Here is a 19906-nt window from a genome sequence, read left to right as displayed (position 1 = left end):
ACAGGAGCCCTGCAAGAAGGTGAGGACCTTCCAGTAGGACCCAGATGGTTATGTTTCTCATTTCATCGCTTGTTTCTCTACACCTATAACAGTGACTGGCACATAGTAGATACTGTATAAATATTAGTTGCTGAATTGACAAGTGAGTCATTGAACTCTTGGAAAGATGGATAGATGGATGGATGAGCAAACCTGGGGAAATGGAGAATCTGGGGTCCCACGGAGGCAGAAGAAACTAACCAGGCAGTAAGCTGCGCACTACCCCAAGTGGATGACCTTTGGCTACAGTATTGGTGGGCTCCAGCCCTTGCCCCTTTCAACCTGAGGAGGAGGTAGGCCACACACAATCACGCACTGCTGGCTGAAGCTCCCATAACAGTGGTTACCGGGCAGCTGGGATAGCAGAGTGGGGCAAGGACTGACCACGGCCTGCCATCATTTGTGTTCACTGTGTGTGTGCTTGGCTTCCAACCCGCTCCAAAAGCCTGGTGATGGGGGAGCAGAGCCGGAGCCCTGGGCGGCTGCCCTGCCCCCGCAGGCTGGGCCCCGTGCTGAAGGCGGGCTGGTTGAAGAAGCAGAGAAGCATCATGAAGAACTGGCAGCAACGCTGGTTCGTGCTGCGTGGGGATCAGCTCTTCTACTACAAGGACAAAGATGAGACCAAGCCCCAGGTGAGAAGCACACATCCTGTGTCCAGTGGGCATCATGGGGGGCTCCAGGGGGCATGATTAACTGTCTCCAGGAGAGGGGAGATGGCAGAGAGAGACCCTCCCATCAGCACCTCCACCCCTCAGGCACCAAGCCCCTGACTCCGCTCAGCATCACATTTCACTGGGATTTCCAAAGTGAGATTTATCCTCAGCTCTCACATTCCTGGGATCACACCTGGTTTTACTGCGACACATCTATAGCTTCAGTCTTTGAAATGTTTCCTTCTTATGCTGATAGAGAGCATCGCTGCATGGCTTTAAAAAAGAACAACCACCCAAAGGGTAGTCCAGTGCTTAAGACTCTGTGCTTCCAAAACAGGGGCCAAGGGTTCAATCCCTGGTCTGGGAACTAAGATCCCACATGTCCTGTGGCATAGCCAGGAAAAAAAAAAAAAATTCTTCATGTCCTTTTCAACCTCTCAGTGCTTCCATGGAGGACACACAGATTCCATTTCTTTGACTGTGCCGGGAAACAAGCACCCAGGCAAATCTAATGTCACACTGAACTCTGGCTCATTTTGAAACTCCTGTGTCAGAGGCCTCTGCTCCTCTGGATGGCTTCTGTTTTCACCAGTGCTTTAAGCTCCACCTTTGGTGCTTAACACATCTGCCTTTCCACTCAGTTGCACTAAGTTCACTCACTCAGAGCCACCACTGGCCTCATCCATCATGATGTGTCCTGCTCACAGTCGCCCCATGCAGACACTGTAACCAAGTGCTCTGCAAGTTGTTGACCAAGGTGGCTGGGCTTGTGGCGATCAGGCAAGTTAACCCTTGTTATGGGATTCACACAGAGAAAGAAAGTCTGGGAGCTCCCCTTGTTTCTCTTGAGGAAAATGGGGAAGAACTTGAAGGACTTCTCCCAAAGAAAGGTTGCACCTAGTCATTGATCCAAACTGGAAAGTAAAGTGAGATCACATTTTGGGGGTCAGGAATCACAGAATTTTGGGAGGTGGGGAACGGGCTCAGTGATGGACAAGATGGGAGGAGGTGCCTGGGCACAGTGCAAGGTCACTTTGACATCACGGCGAGACAATGACCCTCTTTTCTCAGAAAAGTCACTCCTCTTCCAGATTTTCTGAGTATGAAGAAGGAATTGTCGTATCTTTAACACTTCTCCAATACTTGGGATCCTCCCTTAAAAATATGGGGCTCCAAGAACAGACTTATGGACATGGGGAGAGGGGAGGAGAGGGTGAGATGTATGAAGAGAGTAACATGGAAGCTTACATTACCATATGGAAAATAGATAGCCAAAGGGAATTTGCTGTATGGCTCAGGAAACTCAAACAGGGCTCTCTCTCTATCATCCTGGAGGGGTGGGATGGGGAGGGGGATGGGAGGGAGGTTCGAAAGGGAAGGGATATATGTATACCTATGGCTGATTCATGTTGAGGTGTGACAGAAAACAACAAAATTCTGTAAAGCAATTATCCTTCAATTAAAAAAATAAATAAATCTTTTTTTTAAATGGGGCTTTGAGGGTGGGAAGGAACAGCCCTCATCTCAGAGACCTCAGTGACATTAGTCACCAGCTGCAAGTTAATAACTTTCTGCCTTCACTGTATTTATTCTAGTGGTTAACTTCTGTTTATGGAAAGTCATACTGATTTCCGTTCGTGAGAGTCCTTGCATGTTTTCCTTTTCTAAACTATATCTAAGTTTAAAACAAAAACCCTAGCGCAGCAATGTGAGTGTACTTAATGCTACTAAACTATACGCTTAAAAATTGTTAAGATGGTAAATATGTGTTATGTGCATTTTACACACCCACACAAATAAGTGAGACTTATTCAAGGAAAACTTTTAAATCATTAACAGTAGAGATGAGAGGTGGGGATGACAAAATTCATGAAGGTGGACCTAAGCTAAAGTTTAGGGAACTCTGATCTCGTTCAACCTCCCAGGCTTTATAAGGAAGGAAAGAGAGGTGGAATGGACCAAATAGGAACTTTGAATTTGATCTGAATTAGGTTAAGCATGCTAGCTGAATAACTTGAAACAAGTCACTTAATTTTTTTTTTGTTTCAGTTTTATCATTACTAAAATAGAGACGTTATTACCTACCTCACAGAGATACACCAAGGATTAGATTGTAGAACATACACACAACTGAACACAGATCTTAGCACATGGGACACTTAAGTCTGAGTACCCTTATATAACCTCAGCCCTGCCTCTGCCTTGCTCCCTGCCTCCCCATCCCTGCCACTCAGCCTTCTCCCCAGATCGGGAACCACACCTCTGGCTTGCCCACCATTTTCCTCTGGCCTCTGCTTTTGTGGTGAAGACCAGCCTCCTTTAATAGCATCTCAACTCTCCTGGCTGTGCTGTTAGTGACATGTGCTTCTGATGATGGTGGCCACAAGTTGCCAGGGCCCCTAGCATGTCAGAGGCCTGCCTGTGGTCCCTACCGTCATCCCCCTCCTGGCTCAGCTCACAGCACCATCTCCTGGGAGAAATGCACCATGATTCTGGGTGAACTCGGTGGACTAAAGTGACATACTGAGGTCACCCAGGCTTTGTGTGGACCCCTGCCCCAGGCTTTCCCACATATTCCTCACCATGAGCCTGAGGTGCCCCGTGCCCATCACTGCGGCTCCATGATGAACCTCCACCCCCCAGGTTTCCCAACCTGGACAGTCTTCTCCCTCACGTGTCACCTTTTCCAGAAGTCAATGGCTTCTGGTGGAAACAGTTAATAGAATAGTTAACAGTTAATAGAACATCCCAGTCGCCAGCCTGGACACAGAAGGAGCCCTGGGGTGCCACCCAAACTAAACCAGGGCAGCTGTCACAAAGGGAGTAATTGGGTCCCCGAAGGGTGCCAGCATCTCCCAACCAATGCCAGGGTCATGCCCACGGCTCCCCTTTTGGACTCTCTGGGGTCTCAGTGACCCTGCCAATCCCTCATGGGGGATTATTCTTTTCCAGAATCTCCCCTTCCCAACAAAGCCTGACTTTTCTAGCAGCCCCCTTGCTCAGGTTCCCAATCTCAAGGAGACTCTTGGTCAAATTTGACTCACTTAGCTTTATAGTATGATCTCAAACCTGCATGCCTTCTGGCAAAACAGCCCAGAGATTTCCTTTTAATTGCATGAACTACATGTAATGGACTAATTTTCAATATCTGGTTCCTGGAAAATGGGCCCTGCTCCCTGCTGACAGCAACAGAAGTGCCCAGGAGTGAGCTCCCTCCTAACAGATGGCCTGTTGTCTGTCCAGCAGATATAATTGTGGAGAGGGGGGATGTCCAGCTACCCTTGATGCTGCCCAGAGCACATGTGTGTGATAAGGATCACTCCCAGCCCACATTCTTGTTCTCTCTCCAGAGCCCTGTCTCTTCCACTCTGCCCTTCTCACTGGCAAGAAGGTCAGCAGAGAACATAGAGTGCAGAGATGGGGAAAATCCAAGATGGCGGAAGAACTGGCTCAGATGGAAACTCAAATGGAAAAACTAGGCAAAGGTGCTTTAAAACTGAACCTGAAAGTGTGGCCCTGTCCCTCCAGCTTTCCCAAACACTTTTCCATAATAGTTTCCAGCACACAGATCCTACAGTTTTACTAATAGAAGATTCCAGGTTTTTTCCTGTTAAATGGTTTTAGCTTCTGCAAAATGTTTCTTGCACCATGAAAACTCCTGCCACATTCTTTATTGATCAGCCCAGTCCGTTTCCACTGTTTGAGGATTCACTTAAATTTAGTTATCCCCCTTCTTCACTGTGGGTTTCTTGGCTTCAAATAGAGATGGAATAGAATAGAAATGGAAAGTATAACTTCCAAAACATAAGACGGAAAAAATGTAACAATGTTAAATGCCATCAGTTCAACAAATGGGCAGAGAATGGAGGGGGCCAGGAAACAAGAGAAAAAGGTAAATAGAAAACAAAAAGTAAATAAATAAGATAACAAGGAATAGGAACAAACATTTCAGTTGTCATAATAAATATGAATAGGTCAGATTCATCTGTCTCTTAAAAGACAGAAAGTAGAAGTCTGGCTTTAAAAAAAAAAAGAGAAAGTAATAAAATAATAAACATAAAGGTTGCAAAACAAAACCATGAGGGAAAAGGTATGCCAGCAAAAAGAAAGCAGATTTAAGAACATCAAAATCAAGTAGAATTCAAGGTGGCAGGGAAAAAGAAAAGAACAAGGAGAAAATTTCATTATAACATAAATAAAAACCGACTAAGAAAATAGATCAGCTGTGAACTTTTATGCTCTTAGTGACATAGCTTTGAAGGATACATAAACAAAGAAAAGAATTCTCATTGTTCTCCATTTTTTTAAGAAAAATGAAATTATAGAGACTTACAATGGTGCAAAAGAACAAAAAAAGACTTAGAAATTAAGAACAAAGTGGTAGTGAGTGAGGGCATGTACTCGAGAGAGAAATCTGTACATGTGGAAATAAAACACACACACACTTTGTAACACTTAAGTTCATAGAAAATCAAAGCTTAAATTCAAGCTTCTAGTCAAGGATGACAGATTTTAAATCCCCAGAATTCCAGTATAGAGCACTAAACACATGCTTGTGAAGGTGTGGACGCACCTAGATGGAGATGGCAGGAGAGAGACAGCGCTAGTGGAGGCTAGACATCAGCTGGGCAGAAGGTGGAGGATTCAACAGACCCTAGTGAGCTCAATTCCAAACCAGCACTACAGAGAGCACAAAATTGCATCTGGTTTGCAATGTCTGGCTGTTGAGGGGTGAGGGGGTGGGCCCCTCACCCCTCAGCAAAGACTCAGAACACTGGCAGGACCAATTATCTCTGAAAATGAGGGCAAATGAAGAGCTCCATACAGGACTGATTGAAAGTCACTTTAAAAAGCAGTTAGGTCCCAGATATCCCGAACCATCTGGTGTAAAGCCGTGACTGCCCTCCTTCACTGGGGTATAACTGGGAAGGACACCGAGGATGCTGGCCTTATTGTTGAGGTGGGAGAAGGTACCAGTCTGGAGCAGGAGGCTCAGATGGAGGTGGTCATGCAGACCAGTTACTTAGCTCTTCCAGTCTTCATCCCACACTCGGCTCCCAGATCCCAGCAGTCAGGAAGAGCCCTCAGGAAGGAAATGAAGAATTTTCACTGGAAAATCTGATAGGCCAAGAAGAAAAACACAAAACGTATTGACAGTAGGGGTCCCCCATGACACAGCCCAGGCAGATCTCTCTCCTCTCTCTCTCTGTCTCTTTCTCTCTCTCTCTTTCTCCCTTTCAGCCTGCCATGTAAACATCCCCAGCCTTCCCCTCATACAACTTCCAAACAGTTGCTTAGAGAACAATAACTAGTAGGCATGAAGAGCTTTGGGTCACTAGACACTTAAGGGAAGGATCACATATAAAGACTGGACAGAAACACAGGAAAGGATCAAAATAAAAAAAGCAACTTGGATGCAATAAAAACTATGCAAGGGGGAGAAAACTTGTATATAAAACTATCTTTGACATCCTCAGAAAGAGACTATAAAATGGACAGCCAGAGCACAAACCAGCTCCCAGAATTGAGAAATAAAATACCAGAAACAAAAACTCAAATGAAAGCTTGGATGGAAAACTTGACATAATCTCTCAGAAAGAAGAACAGAGAGGAAAAGAGGAAAGACGACTCAGCATCTGAGAAGGAGTTCTAGAAACAGAGAAAAAAGGAATCCTTGGAAAAGCTATTCAATTAAGTTAAGTTTCCCAGAATGGGAGTATAAACAGTGGGTGCTGAGTGATGAAAGCAAAAGTATTGTGGAGGCTCTGGAAGTCACATTGTAGGGGAGTAGGGCTGGGAGGGGAGTTAAATAAAGCAAAAGTTCAAACTTCCATGCTGGGAATTCCATAGCTAATGCCTAAAAAATTTTTTACACAGAAGTCATTTATTTACACAAAAGTCATTTATTGATTTCATTTTTTTGTTTTGTTTTGGCTACTCTACAGCATGTGGGATCAAACCTGCACCCCCTACAGTAGAAGCAGGGTGCCTTAATCACTGGACTGCCAGGGAGCTTCCCAATCCCTAAATTTTAAATCAATACACAGTGATATAAGCGTATATTTAGAAATAAACATAAGAAAAGAAAAAAACTCACCTAAAAGAGCTGAAAGTGGTGACTAAGATGTGGGCAATGGTAGAAGAGGAAGAAATTGCTGCCTTATAATAAGCCTGGCAGAACTACTTGATTCTCTAAAACTAGTATGAGATAGAACTTTCACTTAAAAAAAATAAGGGAAATAAGGCTAAAATAATTTTGGAATTTTCAGAATATGACTACTACAAATCAAAGCTATAGGGCAAGACTTTGGGGAGAACATGGAAAATGGGGTGATGATCAAAAAACTTGAGATTTATTTGTGCTACAGTTGGCCCTTCATATCCGTGGGTTCCACAGCCGTGAACTTAACTGGGATTAAAACTAGTCAGAAAAAAATTTTCCAGAAGTTTCCAAAAAGCAGTACTTGAATTTGCTGTACACTGGGAACTATTTACACAGCGTTGACATTGTACTAGAGAGGCTTTCAAAAAGTATATGGGAGGATATGCTTGAGTTCTTGTGTCTCCTGTATTGGCAGGAGGATTCTTTACCACTGGCGCCATCTGGGAAGCCCCTACATGCAAATACTACACATTTTATATAAGGGACTTGAGAATCCAAGGATTTGGATAACTTCACAGGGAGAGCAGCAGTATGGGAATCCACCCCCAGTACTGAGGGGTGATTGCATTTTAATTTCTCACAGGGAGGCTGTATTTATTTAAGTCTATATTTTAAAATATTTTAAGTTAAACAAGAAAAGAAAAATGAAAAGCAGAAAAGGAATGCAGCAGGGACACAGCCCCAGACAGTTCTCTTCAGATAACGAGAAAGGGGAGCAGCCTAGAGGTCAGACGATGGGCGCCCCCTTCCAGACAGAGCCGCCAAGCCCAGCCCGCCCCTGCAGAGCTGGCCCTGGCACATTGAAGGTACTTAGAAAATGTGTTTAAAATGAACTTAGGGGAGGGGGGCTTGAGTCTGGCAGCTCACAGCCAGGGAGGAGCCCTGGGTCTCTGAAGCAGGAGTGAGAGGCTCATTGTGTTGGCAGGAACCCAACCTGCACGTGGTACCAAAAGCTGCATGTGGAGGGCTGGGGTGCCACACTCAGAGGCTGGATCCTTATTCTGGCAGCACTGAGGGGCTGTGGGCTTTGGGGGCTCAGACTTAGTTTTCAGTGCTCCAAGAGGAAAATCATCTACAACAGCCCAGGCAGGGGTTGGGAGGGCACCAGGCTGGAGGCAGAAAAACCATCAGATGGGGCTGTTGTCCTTGAAAACTTCCAGGTGTTGAATTAAGGGATTGAGGAACCGTGGAAGCAGCAGAGGACAAAGTGTGGGAGGTGATGCTTGCATCCCGGGGTGGCAGAGTCTCAAATCTACGCCCGGGTGGCTGACACAGCTGTAGGTTCTAGCAGAGGCAATTTAAACATCACTTTGAGAGCAGGCTAAGCTCTGTTTTGTTTTGTTTTCCAGGAGCATAAGTAATGGGAGGCTCAGCAGTGGGAGAGAAGATTGATTTAAAGTTTGATTTAATTTAGAGTAAAAGCTTGGAATTGGGGGGAAGAGAGACAAGATGGATGGGAAAGCAGATGCACTTCTAGGAGCAGACATTAATACTAGGCGATCAGAAACCTGCAGCCTTTAAGAAAGAGAAAACCTCAAGGGAGGAAAGACACCATCTGACCCGAAAGCTTGAAGGTCACGGGGAATGTTCCAACAGGCAGCCAGTCACCCCTTTCCTCCAGGCTTTGTTTACCAGCTTGCACGTCAGAGACAAAACCAGTGTTGTCGTGAGCTGGCTCCCTGGGTCCTGGCCCCTGAGAAAGGTGCCTGTGTTGTTTCCATGTTCCCTATGAGGGGACTGGGGACTGGCATCAGGCCTAGGTTAGTGAGTATGTTACCATAGCGCCTGAAGTCTGTTTAATGTCTGCCCGCAGAACCTCATAGCTTTGGCTAGTAAGACTCTGCCCTTAGCTCTATCTGGGGGCAAGATTAAGATACCATCAGGCTGGTCTGAGCCACTGTGTGCTCACAGCAAGTCACAGAGCAAGCTATGTGTCAGATGCTCTTTCACAGTTAGACCTTGTAAGTTCAACTCAGCTGGAGTTGACTCAGTAAACCGTAACTAAGCATCCTTCATCGGTTGTAAACTGTTATTCAAACCAGCCTAGAGGTCACTATTGTTGTTATCGTTGTTGCCACTGTTGATGTTACTACTGGTATTTTATAAAAGTTTCTTAGCTTCATATCTTCTTCATTCTAGGCTGTAAACCTCATTCAAGTGGGACCTCTATCTATCTTTGTTGTTGTTGTTGTTCAGTTGCTAAGTTGTGTCCAACTCTTTGTGGAAGAGTCGGGAGGACCGGAAGGACAGGCTTCCCTGTCCTTCATTATCTCCCTGAGTTTGCTCAAACTCATGTCCATCGAGTCAGTGATGCCATCCAACCATCTCATCTTCTGTCACCCCCTTCTCCTCTTGTCTACTTACCACTTATCTTTTCCCACCACCTAGCATGGTGCCTGACCCATAACTGATTCAGTAATATTTGATGCTTACATGAATGAATGAAGAAATGAATAAATTGACTAAATGAGTGAACACTCTGATCCAGCCTTGTATTAGATCCTTGGTGGGAAAATATTTCATTGTTCTTGTAAAGTGCTCGATAGGTGGCAAGAAACTTACTTTACTGCCTTCACTTATTAGAATGTAAGCTCATCACGGTCAGGATTTTGTTTGATTGGTTTTCCCGTGGTGTCCTCAGTGTCCAGAATGGTGCCTGACTCCTAGTAGATGCTAAATAAATACTTTTTAAATAATTTCATAATTTTTTACTCTAAATTAAATAACATTCATAATTTCCATTGAGCCTCACAGCAGCCCTACAAGGGCAGGTACAATCCATTTTCATTGTGCAGGTGGAGAAAGTGATGCTCAGAAGGGTGAAATGGAGGCTTTCATTCCATGGAAAGAAAACAATATTTGGAATCGGAGAACCTGGGTTCAAATCCCATTTATACCACCTACGAGTTGTAGGTTTGTACAGATCTTTGTAGCCTTCTTGCTCCCACATTGGGTGTGATATTCTGGGGCTGCCCTGAGGGTTGGACAAATGGCAGCTGGCAGCTGTAGTGATGTCAGTGCTGCCTAAACACTTGGAGACAAGATTCCTGTAATCCTTGGAATGGTATCTAAGATAGAAGTCCTCCAAGGAGGCTTCTAAAATGAAATGTGAAAACAGGTGACAGATCCTGAAAGCGCGGACCACCCGAAACCATGAGGCTCCCTGAGAGCAACCCTGTATTACCTTTTCCAACTAGGAGTCCAGACCAGTGGGCATCAAGACGATCATGAACACACAGGTGTCTGGATTTCAGTGAGTTGTTGAATCCTGCATGACAGAGAATGACAGAGTTCTAGATTTTGGCTTACTAGCTAGTAACCAGAGAAGTTATTGCCCTCTCTAAGCCTCAGTTTTCTCTTTGTGAGATGAGCATACCCACATCTACCTTATAGGGCTGCCGTGAAAGTAAGATTATGCCCTAGTGGTGACCTCCTCACCTGGGTAGAACTGTACCCAGTGAAGGTTTGGCAATCACCCAGCTCAGTCAAGCAGGGGAAATCCAGTGGCATGCAGCATGGCCCTGATCTTGGCCCTGCCTTACTTCATGAGTTTGAATCTAAATGAAAGCTAAGACTTACATGCATATGAGCCCAATGAGAAACAAAGTCTCCTTCCTCTCCTCTGCACCTGAGCTGCCCTAGTGATTACTTGACCAATAGAATGAGGGCAGAAGTGATGCCATGCAAGTTCTAGGTTCAGTCCTTGAGATACCAAACAGCTTCTGCTTTTGCTCTGGGAAGCCCTGCCATACTGTGAGGATGCTTGAGTGGATGACACAGTTATGAGGAGACAGACCTTATGGCCCCAACTGAGACATCCTTGGGCCTTCTAGCCCATTCCAATCACCAGCAGCCAGGATGCTCAGGAAACTGAACTACCCATATGAGAGACAAACTTAATAAATTATTTAAAGAGAAATCTCGGGAAAGGTACTAGATCCGGCCCCTGCGTCCTTATGCAAATAAGATTACATTTATTCTGTGAACCTCCAAAAGCCATAGTCAGAACAAATAGAATTGCACAGAGGCTACCATGCCCCCCCTCCAAATATGAAGGGTACTTTGTTCCAGTCCCTGATGCTGAGTTACCTCCTTAATTGCCCCCATAGATCTCACCACAGCAAATTCCAAATGATGCAGCTGTGCTCAGAAGGAACCCGCATGAGTTTGAGGGAAGGACAAGGCCCACTCGCCACCTCAGAAGAGCTCAGTAGCCGTTATGCAGATGTCCTCCACAGGGCGATAGAAATAACCATGAGCTAATTGCATATTGGTATTAACTTTGCCATTAGTGCTGCAGAAGAAAACTTAAACAATAAATGTCTTCTTATTTCAAATGCCCTTGGGGATAATTTCAAATGCTGCTTTTGTGAAGAATTACTCACCAGAGTCTTATTGTTTTCTTTTAAAAAAATCATTTATTTAGGTTCCAATATCAGAAGGCATGGCTTTTCTTTATGGGATACTTTATATTTTTGTAGCCATTTGAGAAATGTAACTCTGCTCCACTAACAGATCAAAATGAAAATTCTTACCAAATAGTTATTTAAAATCAAACAGAAATGTATTTAGTAAATTTAGAATTGGCTACAGCAGCCAGGTCATTTTTGAACAAGTTTTAAGCTATTTCATTAAAGTAATTTTTTTTTCTGCATCAGACATATCAAGGAAAAATATAACCATCCCCAAATATGTGTTCAAGCTTATCTCGTACCATACAGCAGTGATTCTGAAAGTGACCCCTGGAGTAGCAATGACACAGTACCTTAGGAGTACCTACAGCTCATCAATATGTGGTGAGAGTTTGCCACTGTTGTGAGGAAAGAAAATCCAGCTGTTAAGAAGCCTGATGACTTGCTCAGGAGTATGTAAATCACAGCTGCCAAGTGTCTTGGTTGCCCTGAATTATTTTGTGCTCAAACTGTCACTGCCTACAGAATGGATCTTCACCTTCTAAAAATGACTTCTGTGTTTCCTCCAGTGTGTCTGCCTGTTGGTGGAAATATAATAAGCTTCTCTCAGGGTCTGCTAATTTAAGTCAACACGGATATTTGCTTCCAGTATTTAAATGCCTTCCACTTAAAATAGATCAATCCTTTGGCTTTCAATTGAACCCAGTTAATTTACAGTAATAGCTGGAAGACTGATTGGTAAATGACTCATTTGGTCAATTACAAGTCAAAAAAATGGAATCAAATACCATTGAGGCAGCATGGAAAACATATCTTATTCATTGTTTAGATGAGCATAACTTACCTATTGTATTTGGTACATTCTAACTCCTTCATACTGGAGAAGGAAATGGCAACCCAGTCCAGTGTTCTTGCCTGGAGAATCCCAGGGATGGGTGAGCCTGGTGGGCTGCCGTCCATGGGGTCACACAGAGTCAGACACAACTGAAGTTACTTAATAGCAGCAGCCCCTTCATGCATTAGTTGAGGACTAAATTACAGTTTATCAACAAAATGGATTAAGGGTGTTGCTGTGACTTTGCTGCCTTGCCTTGTCTGCTGAGGACAGTGGGTAGGCTTCCTGAATGATCTTTCACAGAGGATCCGGATGGGAGTGTGCCTTCCTTGGCAGAAAGCAGCATGTGCTCTCAGCAGCAGTCTGCTCAGCAAGACAGCCTGGCAGGGATCAGTGCAAAGGAATCTACACCGTGCTTCTCAGGCTAACCTGCTCTCAACTAAACAGCATAGCAGATGACCCTCTCCCAGATGACCACAGACCCCAGAGCATAGCAATATTGCAGGGCCTGGAGAGCAATAAGACAGAACCAAACCACTTCCAGTCAAGAGGGAGCCCCTCTCACCCAAGGCAAGCACCCAGACCTGGCATGTCCCGACAGTAGGTATTCTGAGCAGAAAGAAGCTTCCCAGGGAGTGAGCTTCAAGGTCCAGGCCAACCTGAATGGTAGGGGAGCCTCTAAGGCAGCCTACTCACCATGGGCAGAGAAGGCTGGAAGCGGTGTAACCCCAGAAACGTGGCAGGGACAGTGCATGGAAGAGCACCTCTGTGGTTCAGTGCTGCAGACTCTGGCTGTGGAGCAGCCACGTCCCCCGGTCTCCTCACCACATGGGCAGGGGCCAGGCAGTGCTGCTTATCAAGGGCTCCTGGTTCCGAGGCAGAGGCATCTCCAAACCTGCCACGTGGGCCAAGGGCAGAGTTAGCACCTCAGTGCAGCAGAAGTTGAAACATCTGCCTGAGTCTTGGGTCAGAGAATGTATTGGAAAGAAGTGGCTGACCGGTGAAGTTTCATTCCCTGCTAGAAAGCTCAGAGTTCATGCCTTCTGATGGCTGCTTCCCTTCTAAGTGCATCCACTTTTGATTGCAGTGACCAACGCAGCCATCATCACAAGGACACAAGAGGAAGTAGGGGTAGTTCTCCCTAAACTTCACCTCGCATACCAGGTATTTTAAGGAGGCAAAGAGACCTCCTATTTGGTCCATTGAGCCAAGGAGAAATGGGGGCATTTTTTCACACTCCCAGGACTGCCACTGCTCAACAGGGATCCTTTACAGGCTGGGCATTCAGCCAGGGACAGTGGGAGCCATCACCCCTTTTGGATAGTGACCTGTATCCTTACTGGGTTTCCCATGCTCCAGTCCGAAGGGTCAGGGAGGAAGGGGGTTCTCCAGCTGTTGTGGTTGGAGGCCAGAACCCAGACCTTCTGCCATGTCCTGCTCAGCATTTTGACCACAGAGCTAGGCAGATGCCAGCTTCCCCGACCCCCAAGGCTGTGACATTAGTAGATGGATCTGCCCTCTCATTGGTTCTCCTTCCCAACATTCAGTCAGAGGAGCAAGAGGATAATTGTTGTTAGTTAAGTGGCTTTGCATAGAAATAGAGTGTTTCAACAGTACTATGATATTAAAAATTTTATGGTGCCAAGTGAGCGGTTTGGGGCAAAATTACCTAAAATGTATCTGCTCAGTATACCTAATCAGTTAAACAGTGCTAAATCCTGAAATCCCAGCACCTAAATGCAATAATAGTTTACCTCTTGCTGCGGCAAGTCTGCTGTGGACCAGACGGCAGCCTCATCCATCTCTGTGGCCTCCGAGGTTGAAGCAGGGAGGGAGGGAAGAGAGAAGGCTGGAAGTCACACAGACTTTGTAAAGGACCAGGCCTGGAAGTGGATGATGTCACTTCCGCCCAGTCCTGATTGACCAGAGCCCTGTCACCACCAGAGGATTTAGGAAGCCCCCGTGTAAGCACGCTGGCCCTTGTCACAAGCATTCATTCCCCTGTGTCTCTAGAAAGCTACTCAGCACGGCAGCATTGGGCCTGGCACAGTGATGCAGAGGGGCCAGGATACTAAACCTAGTGAGTGCTGGCTTCACACAGATGCCTTGCAACATAGGATCACACCTTGTTCTCATGAACATGGTCACAGCATTAATGACAAGGGCCTGGGGGGTGATTGTGTTGGGACCTCTCGCCTAGGTGGAGCCCGAGGTGTCACAGTGCTGGGACCACGGGCACAGCCTCAATCCCACAGCCTCTGGAGAGAGATGGGACCGATTGAAGAAATGTCCCCAGGTGTCCCTCAGGGAGTCAGGGTTTCATTGTTTGGGGCAGAACCTAGACCAGGGTCCTGGAGTGACACAGAGCTAACCACAGGGAAATCCAAGACCATCGAAGGAGGACCCACCCACCCTGGAAAGAGCATTCTCTCCTGGGTTGGGAGAGGTAGTTGGCTCTGAGGCTGGAGGGTTGCTGAGGGCTCTGCCCAGACCCCAGGCCCCAGGCCCACCCATGATCCTAGCTAGACTTTTGTGGGCTCGGGCCGTGGGGTGGGCAGCCCTCCCAGTGAGGGCTTCAGGGCCTGTGATCATCTAGGGAGGTGAAGGAAGCTGGTGCTGAGACCCCAGGCCCCTGCTTTCTGCAAAGCACAGTACTGTGCCCCCAATACTCTGCCCCAAGGCACACACCTCTCAGGCTGACAGATTCTCTCAGGAGACCAGGTGTGGCCCACGACACGGTGGTGAAGCAGGGCGTGGGGACGCATCAAGTACACCAAGTGCGTTTGGAGTGCATGGGAGGTGGTGTCACTCTGGAATCTGTTGGAAGAAGCTTCAGGATGAAGTCCTGAGCCAAGAATGAGACCAGACAAGTGACTCATCTCAACTCCTTAGGGAGAGAAACTACCCCAACCAAGAAGCAATTTGTCTCCAACTTTTAGTTTGCCTTTTTAAATATCTACATTTTGGACAGTAATGGACCGTGATTACAGGCTTGTGTGATAAGGAAAGAGGAGAATGGTTCCCTGCTTGGCACTGAAATTCATTCTGATCTGTATTATTTAGAATTTGGAGAGATTCAGTTCTTGGTTGGGTGTCAGAGGCTAAAGCTTTCTAAGATTGATCTGAGGCCACAGTCTGAATTACAGGAGATAACGAACCCCGAGTGGTTACTCTTAAAAATGTGTCTGCAATTTTCCAAGGTTCTGCCAGTGGAAAATCGTATCATGCCCCTTGCTAGGAAGCATTTCAGAAGTTGGTTCTTTAGACAGTCTCCCTCTCATCAAGATGAAGAATGAAGACTTCCCAGAGAACCAGCTTTGATCAGTTTAGGGAGAGAACTGGATTGGAGTGTGAAGATCACAGAACAATTGTGAAGCTCAAAACCCAGACTGGTGGGAGAAGTACAGACACCCCAGGCCCTGCAGGAGGTCTCCCCAGGATTGTCACCACAAAGTATGAAAGAGGAACCCCATCCTTCACCATCCTGGGCCTGCTGAATCTACACTGTACCCTATTCTATGGCACAAGGAATGGTGTTAATGCGGGGAGGGGGTTGTTCCTAGGACCAAACCAAATGAACAGATATAGAGACCAACATAGGTTTTAAAATAATAATTGTGACAAGTACTTGTATTCATTCAGCCTTTAGCACTTTACAAAGCACTAGTTCGGGCAGCCTAGTGAGGCACAAAGGATAGAGGTTAATGTCCTCATTTGTACAGGTAAGAAAACCAAGCCTCAGTCTTGGACCTGCTTGAGTCCCACATTAAGTGGCAACATCACAATAATTACAAACCCCTATAATTATTTTGAAAAGACCCTGATGCTGGGAAAGATTGAAGGCAGGAGGAGAAAGGGATGTCAGAGGATGAGATGGTTGGGTGGCATCACTGACTCAATGGACATGCGTTTGGGTAGACTCCAGCAGTTGGTGATGGGCAGGGAGGCCTGGCATGCTGCGGCTTATGGGGTCACAAAGAGTCAGACACGACTGAGCAACTGAACTGAACTGATAATTATTTTTATATGTGTATATGTATTCCAACTCCCGTAAAATGGTTAAAAGCAGACTCTATTCCTTGGCTATATAGTAATTCACAAATTACAACAACAGCCCTTATTCTCTCCGGGCATCCAACCCAATGCTGTGGAGGCTTCAAAACACATCACCCTAGAGGAGGAAGCTGAGGCTGGCCTTGTTGCTCGGGCATTGAAGGCCCAGTCTGAGCCCTGGTTGTAAGCTCTCACTAGTGACACCTCCACCACACCGCCCTCCTGGGTGGCTGCTATCGTCTGGCTCCATTCCAGGCCCTCTGCCCACTCTGTCCCATTTGGTTCCCAGGGAAGCCCATTGAACAGAGAGGGAAACTGAGGCTGGGAGAGGTTCCTGAGCAATATTGGTCTGTAGTGGCCCTTTCTTATAGTGTCTTTGACTGCTTTTATATGCAAGTAATGTTGGCCTCATGAAATGCACTGGCAACCATGACTTTTTTTTTCAGTTTTCAAAAGAGCTTGTGTAGTGTTGATGTTATTTCTTCCTTAAATATTTGGTAGAATTTGGAGTTTTCCTGGTGAAAAGGTTTTTGGCTACAAATTCCATTTCCTTACCAGATATGCGGCTACTTAACTATATCTTGAGAGAACCTCAGTAGTTTGTGTGTTTGTTTATCTACTTCATGTAAACTGCCAAATTTATTGACATAATGTTATTCTTAACATTATCTTATGATACCTTATATCCTTTTAATAACTGAGGAATCTGTACCGAGGTCACCTCTCTCATTTCCTGATATTGGCAATTTATCTTCTCTCTGTTTCTTGCTTAGTCTAGCTAGAGACTTATCAATTTTATCCATAAGAACTACTTTTTAGTTTCATTGACTTTATTACTTTTTATTTTTCATTTTTATTTATTTCATTTATTTATAGCTACTCTGATCTTTATTTTTTCATTCTTTTACATTGGGTTTAATTCACTCTTCTTTGTGTAGTTTCTTTGGTGGAAGCTGAGGTCATTGAGGCCTTTCATATTTTCTGATATCAGCATTTAGTGCTGTAATTTACCTCCTAACTACTCCTTTAGAGGCATGTAACAATTTTTTTTAAATTTTTTATTTTATACTGGAGTATAGTCGATTAACAATGTTGTGATGATTTCAAGTGGACAGCAGAGGGACTCAGCCATACACATACATGTATCTGTTCTCTCCCAAACTCCCCTCCCATCCAGGCTGCCACATATCATTTAGCAGAGTTCCTTATACTATATAGTAGGACCTTGTTGGTTACCTAATTTAAATATAGCAGAGTGCACATGTTGAACCCCCTAACTGTCCCTTCTCCCACATTCTGCCCCTTGGCAACCAAAAGTTTGCTTTGTAAGTCAGTGAGTCCATGTAGCAAATTTTTATATGTTGTGTTTCCATTTCTATCCAGTTCAAAGTACTTTCTAATATTTCTTTTTTATTTCTTTGATGTACGAGTTATTTAGAAGTATATTAATTGGTTTCCAAATATTTGAGGATTCTCCAGAAATTTTTCTGTCATTGATTTTTAACTTAATTTCATTGTGGTCAGAGACCATATGTTATATTTTAATTCCTTTTTCCATTTAATAAGTCATGTCATGGTCATCTTATTAAATTTTTATGGAGATTTGAAAACATATTCTACTCTTGAGGAGGCAGCAATCAAGTCAAATTGGTCAAAACTGTTTTTTCAGGTCATTTATATCCTTACTGATTTTTTTTATCTGCTTGTTCTCTAGATTCTTGAAAAATAGATAATGACGTTTTTACTATAATTGGGGCTTTCCTGGTGGTTCAGACAGTAATATTTCTATTTTCTATTTCTCCATTAATCTTCATTCCTTTGGTCCTTTTTTACAACTAACATCATTTCCCTTCTGTGTAAATTGTCTTTAACAATTCTTGTAGGATGAGTCTGCTAATGATGCATTATTTCATATTTGTTTTGCATATCTTAAAAGATATTTACTTAGCCTTTATTTTTGAGGGGTACTTTTTCTGGATTTAGAATATAAAGTTGACAGATTTTTTCACTGCCTTTAAAGATGCTGTTCCTGCTGCAAAGTGCTAACGCTCACTTTGGGCTCCTCGGGGAGATCCCAGACCCTTCTAGTCCAGAGCATGGTTTGAGGCGCTGAAGGCACTGCTTGTCCTTGGGAACTGCAGGTGTCGGAGGCACAGCAGCTCCACCAAAACCTGGCTCTCCAAGGCCAGTGTGAAAATATCGAATCACTTAACCCTCACAACAGCCTCTTGAGGTAGATACTATTATTATCCGCATTTTACACATGAGGAAACTGACGTGCAGAATAAGTTTATGGAAAAGGCACCTTCCTTTGGATACTTTAAGTTTTGCCCCTAAACAGTAGTTCTCAAAGTGTATTCCTGGGAGCCAGCAGTGTCAGAAAGCAGGTTGGAAATGCAGATTCTCCTTTTTTTTTTTTTTTTTTGGTCAAGCCTTGAGGCTCCTGAAATCTTAGTTCCCCCAAGGAATTGAACCCATGTGAAAGTGCCAAGTACTAACCACTGGGCTACCAGGGAATTTCTCATATTCTCCTTCTTTCTCCAGACATTTATAATCAGAAACCCCAAGGATGGGTCTATCAGTGCTATTGCTTGCCAGCCAGTTGTTAAATATTTCCATTATTAGAATTTAAATCATACAGACCTGCAATTAAATAAATTATATTAAAAACAAAGATAATCAATGGATAAACAAGGTCCTACTGTATAGCACAGGGAACTATATTCAATATCTTCTAATAAGCCATAATGGAAAATAATATGAAAAAGTGGATACATATATATATATGTATATATATGAATACATATATATATTCCGTTATATATATAACTGAATCACTTTGCTGTACATATAAAACTAACATGACATTGTAAATCAACTATACTTCAATAAAATAAATTTTAAAAATAACTATAACAAAAGTAATCAGTCCTCAAAATGTATCATCCCCAATTGTTTGACTTCATTTACTACTGTTTGTGCTCTGGGACATCACTTTGCTGACAAAGGTCCATATAGTCAAAGCTTTGGTTTTTCCAGTGGTCATGTATGGATGTGAGAGTTGGACCATAAAGAAGGCTGAGCACTGAAGAATTGATGCTTTCAAACTGTGATGCTGGAGAAGACATTTGAAAGACTCTAGGACAGCAAGGAGATCAAACCAGGAAATCAACCCTGAATATTCATTGGAAGGACTAATGCTGAAGCTGAAACTCCAATACTTTGGCGACCTAATGTAAAGAGCCAACTCACTGGAAAAGACCCTGATGCTGGGAAGGCTAAGGGCAAAAGGAGAAGGGGGCAACAGAGGATCAGATGGTTGGATGGCATTGTCGGCTCAATGGACATGAGTTTGAGCAAACTCAGGGAGATAGTGAAGGACAGGGAAGCCTGGTGTGTGGCAGTTCATGGGGTCACAAAGAGTTCGACATGACTTAGCAACTGAACAGCAACAGAACAGAGCCTGTTGACCACTATCATGTTTGTGTAGCAGGAATACTGCAGTAAATTTCTTCTCGGAGTCGCATTCGATGATGACATGAATCTGGCCATGGGGAGTAAATCACAGAAGTTGGCAGACACTGCAAATCAGATTGCCTTGTTTATGTCAGAGAGCCTGTTGTTAAACATTTACCACAACACCACCAGACATAGTACTCTGTTTTAACAAGACCTAGGGTGACTCTGATGCCTGCTCAAGGTTGAAACCTAGCCCAAGGATGCTGGAGGCTTCATACTGACTCCTATGTGT

At 44.4% G+C, this 19906-nt stretch overlaps 1 protein-coding gene across 2 annotated transcripts in view; it reads left to right on the top strand.

The window, feature by feature from the left end:
• The first annotated feature begins 477 nt into the window (after positions 1–477).
• The window catches only part of ARHGAP22 (Rho GTPase activating protein 22), a 125673-nt gene continuing 106244 nt past the window's right edge, over positions 478–19906 (top strand). For both annotated transcript variants that reach the window (XM_070470999.1, XM_070470998.1), the window contains exon 1: positions 478–671. In XM_070470999.1, coding sequence (XP_070327100.1) covers positions 492–671 — 180 coding nt within the window. In that variant the 5' untranslated portion in view covers positions 478–491. The remainder of the gene's footprint in view (positions 672–19906) is intronic.

The sequence above is a fragment of the Odocoileus virginianus genome, chromosome 7 (genome assembly GCF_023699985.2).
Source record: "Odocoileus virginianus isolate 20LAN1187 ecotype Illinois chromosome 7, Ovbor_1.2, whole genome shotgun sequence".
In the NCBI taxonomy this organism is placed as follows: domain Eukaryota; kingdom Metazoa; phylum Chordata; class Mammalia; order Artiodactyla; family Cervidae; genus Odocoileus; species Odocoileus virginianus.
The sequence above is the reverse complement of the archived record's forward strand: the minus strand, read 5'-3'. Positions and strand labels throughout refer to the sequence as shown.